This window comes from Camellia sinensis, chromosome 5 (assembly GCF_055761805.1).
Source record: "Camellia sinensis isolate YWXY chromosome 5, ASM5576180v1, whole genome shotgun sequence".
NCBI classification, from domain to species: domain Eukaryota; kingdom Viridiplantae; phylum Streptophyta; class Magnoliopsida; order Ericales; family Theaceae; genus Camellia; species Camellia sinensis.
Genome location: NC_138965.1, coordinates 33003983 through 33008112, shown reverse-complemented (window position 1 = coordinate 33008112; position 4130 = coordinate 33003983). Strand labels below are relative to the sequence as shown.

General features: G+C 41.3%; 1 protein-coding gene across 1 annotated transcript; it reads right to left on the bottom strand.

The window, feature by feature from the left end:
* Positions 1 to 357: 357 nt before the first annotated feature.
* LOC145791312 (uncharacterized) lies at positions 358 to 1140 on the bottom strand. Its single transcript, XM_082871662.1, has one exon. The coding sequence runs from the start codon at positions 1138 to 1140 to the stop codon at positions 358 to 360; it is 783 nt and encodes a 260-aa protein (XP_082727788.1).
* Positions 1141 to 4130: the final 2990 nt, after the last annotated feature.

Sequence of the window (4130 nt, the reverse complement as noted above, 5' to 3'; positions counted from 1 at the left end):
AAGCAGATTGGGCCTCACTAATTACCTGTGGCATCACTTGTTTCATCCTATGTGACAAAACTTTGGCTAGGATTTTATACAAGGAGCCAATAAGACTTATGGGCCTATATTCACTCAAGTGTGATGAGCTGTCCACTTTTGGGATTAGAACAATAGAAGAGCTATTTAGACCAGAAACCAATGTGGCATTCTGATGGAACTCTCTAAAGAAGAGCATTACCTCATATTTAACTATTCCCCAACATTTCTTAAAGAAAGCCAAATTAAAGCCATCAGGCCCAGGAGCTTTATTGCCTTCACAGCTCTTGATAGCATTCCTAACTTCCTCCTCGGTAAACTCGGCTTCTAACATATCCACTACTTGGCTTCCACCAATATTCTAAACTGCCCACCTAAGTGAGGCCTAACAACCCACGTTTTAGAGAAGAGATTCCTAAAGTGAGTCATCACCACATGTCTGACCTTCATAGGTTCCTCAACCATTACACCATTTACCATCACTGAACACAGAGAGTTCCTGCTATTTCTGTTACAAGCCATTATGTGAAAATACCTTGTGTTCCTATCTCCTTTTAAGGCCCAGTCCATTCTTGATTTTTGTAACCATGACCATTCTAGCATTTTATTCAATCTCCAAACTTCCCCCATTAGTTCCCTTCTTCGAGCTTGTTCATTCCCCAGGAGTGCTCTTTCTTCAGCAATTAGTTCAATAGAATGGGCTTCCTCTTCAGCAACTTTGATTTTAAATTCAATCTTCCCAAACACTTCAATATTCCACACTTTTAATTTTTGTTTCAAGGCTTTAAGCTTCTTAAGACATCTGTACCCAGCCCAACCTAACACCTGAGATTCTGACCAAGATTCCTCCACTAAGGGAATAAACTTCGGATGGAGAGCCCAAGCATTCAGAAACCTAAAAGGTCTAGGTCCCCAATCTCTTTCGTCCTCCATCAAAATTATAGGACAGTGGTCAGATAGTATCCTAGGAAGTCCCCATAACTTGAAATTGAAATTTTGTAGCCACTCATGATTAAGTAAAAATCTGTTGATTCTGCTCCATTTCTCTCTAATTTGTGAGTTACACCAGGTAAATTTCCTACCAAGCATTGGTAAATCAATCATTTCTAACTGGTCAATCATGGTATTAAAGTCCCTCATTCCTCTGTCTCTTTGAGAACACCCAATTCTTTATGAGTTGGTCCTTATTTCGTTGAAATCGCCCCCCATACACCATGGCCCCAAAAAAGTATTCTTTAACCGAGCAAAATCATCCCATAATTCTTTCCTCTTAGCCACCTCCGATGGACCATATACATTAACAATCACACAGTTAAAGGAGGAAAAGAGAGTACCTTACAACAGGATGAAATTACGGTTGCCATAGCAAGAATTTAATTGGAACACCCCTGGATTCCAAATACATAACAGCCCACCTGCTCTGCCTTTTGCATCCACTGCCATAAACTCAAAATTATCTTCGTACCAGATGGATTTTACTACTTCAGGAGTTATTGTTGAGCTCTTTGTCTCTTGGATCAATACTAAACTGATTTTCCTTCCAGCTAGACTTTTTTTAATTTTTCTCCTTTTACTAGAATTGTATCTTCATTACTAGAATTGTTTAGCACCCAAACTCCCAGAACTGAAAACTCATTTAGCTTCACCTCTCCTACACCCCACTTTCCTTCTATCGTTGGCCTCTAGTTCCTCTAGCTTGCTAATCATCTCCTCTTCCTTACTATCACAGGCTATCCCCAACACTTTACCAATCTGAAGTGATGCTTCTGCCTCTGATAATCTCAAGCATCCTCTACTAGACTTACTTGCCATGGATAGAGAAATAGTAGCTACTGCTGACCTGAAAACTGCCCCTTTCCCTAGATTCATTAGTGGCTTCACAAATTTCTTTCCTACTATTTTCTTCTCCTTCTGAGAAAATTTATGGCTTCTAGTTTCTACTCCTGACTCCATATATTTCCTTCGTATATAAGTTGTATTCACCCTTCTACTCACTGAGTTGGGCTGCTCGTCACCAATAACAGGTTCAAGAGGTGATTGGTTGTTGGACACCCTCCTAAACTCAAAATTGGATTGCCCCACTCCATTAGCATATTCAGTGATAGAGTTGCTACTATTATCAGCCCAAATAAGTGGAGCTTCAGCCCTTTGGGCTGACCCAATCCTACATGTTTCAAAATGGGCCCTGTTTAAATTCACTTCCAGGTTAATTCCTGGTTACTTCCCAGCAGACCCACTCGTGCTTCTTATGAACCCAAATGTGACCACTTCATCATCAACTCTACAACTACCCTCCTTGCGTGCGCCACCCTTCTCTAACACTCCTTTACAAAGCTTCTTTTCAGCGCCCTCCTTATGTGAGGTGCCTACCCCTGACGCTCCCTCCATCATGTCTGTCTCCTCCACCACCGAAACCACCCTCAAGCTGGCATCCTCCTCCAAGTCATTCGTGTTAACTTGTGCATCCACCCTAACCCCTTCTTCCACGTCATAGTCTTTAGCCACCTCATCGCCTATGTGGACTTCCACATCATCCTCTTCTACCTCTTGTCTGCTGCCTCGATCTGCAATATTCTCAACTTCTTCCTCTGAATTGTAACTATCAGCGTTGTTCCTCATGAAAGATTGGCAGATACAATATTCTTTCACTATTTGTGATACTATAATTTGTTCCTCACAGATCCGAACTGTGTATAGGATACCTTTGCATTCCAGATTTAAGGTATGATTAATGGTGCCCATGTGCCTTGTTGCTACCTTTACCTTCCCGCAATGGAAGGCTTTCAGATTAGCTGTATCTTCGTCCAATTTCAAAACCTCACCCCACTCTTTACCTATGCTGCAAAACGTGTTATTGTTCCACAGGACCAGTGGCACACTATAACAGCTTAACCACACCTGCCTCACCTGTTCCAAGACCATGCTGTCTTCCCATTCCTCAACCGATTCACACCAAACTGTAAGCCAGTCCTTCATGAACAGTAACTTTTCCTTCATAGCTTCTACTGATTGAGATGAGAGAACTAATTGTCTTCCACCACCGACTCTAACTGTGATATCTCCATGTCCTCGTCCCTGTAACTCCTCCTTAAAATCTTCAACTGAAAGAGTTGGCTTTAATCTTACCACTACACTTTCATGCAGCCAACCATTACCGACTTTCTGTACCTTAATAATGCGACCTGAATTAGATTAAAGGTCCCTGCCTCTAACCACATCAGCATAGGACTCTCTCCCTTGATGGGTATCATGTACAGAGTGTATGCCTTCCTTAACCCACCTCTTCTGTACTTGTTGTGACTTGCTTTGTTTGGTTTCATACTCCTTTCTGAACTCAGCCATTTTAACCTTTAGCGCTTTGTCATCACACCAAAGGCCATTTGCTTTTTGCGGAGCCATATTTGCTGCTACCGGACAACCATACCTTATGAATCCAAACCTAGAACCTGTAGATCTTCTTCTCTTGTGTGGAATATACGCATCCAATACAGCTCCAAAGTTGGAGAAGAGTTTAGACATACCTTTCGCCCCCATAGATGCTGGTAGGGGTGTGCGCGGTGCGGGTCGGTGCGGTTTAAGAGAAAAATAGAAACCGTATGGCGGGTGGCGGATTGATAAAAGTGTCACTAGAATTTGCCATTTTTCTTATCAAAAACTGGCGGTTCGGTTGGCAAATAATGGCGGATTTGCCTTGGCGGTTCGGGCGGATTGGCGGTTTATAAAAAATATAATTCAAATTACAAAACTTAAATCAAAGAGTAAAAAAAAGATGAGAGATATCGTGATGTTAAGCATCTTGCGAAGCTTTCTTCTGATGCAGCAAGTGTAGCAACAACATAATAATATCAACGATTATGCCATCAGTTCATTACAAGCATCTGTGGAAGCTACAATGATCAAATACAATACATAAAATTTCCCTCGAGCAGTAATGTAATACTATATTCTAAGGAATAGAACAACAAGCAAACTTAAGTAAAAAAGAATTTTTAGAATCCTATAAAACATGATTTAATAGCGGTGCGGTTTGGAAGAAAAATAGAAACCGGCGGATTGATAAAAGTGTCACTAGAATTTGCCATTTTTCTTATCAAAAACCGGCGGTTCGATTG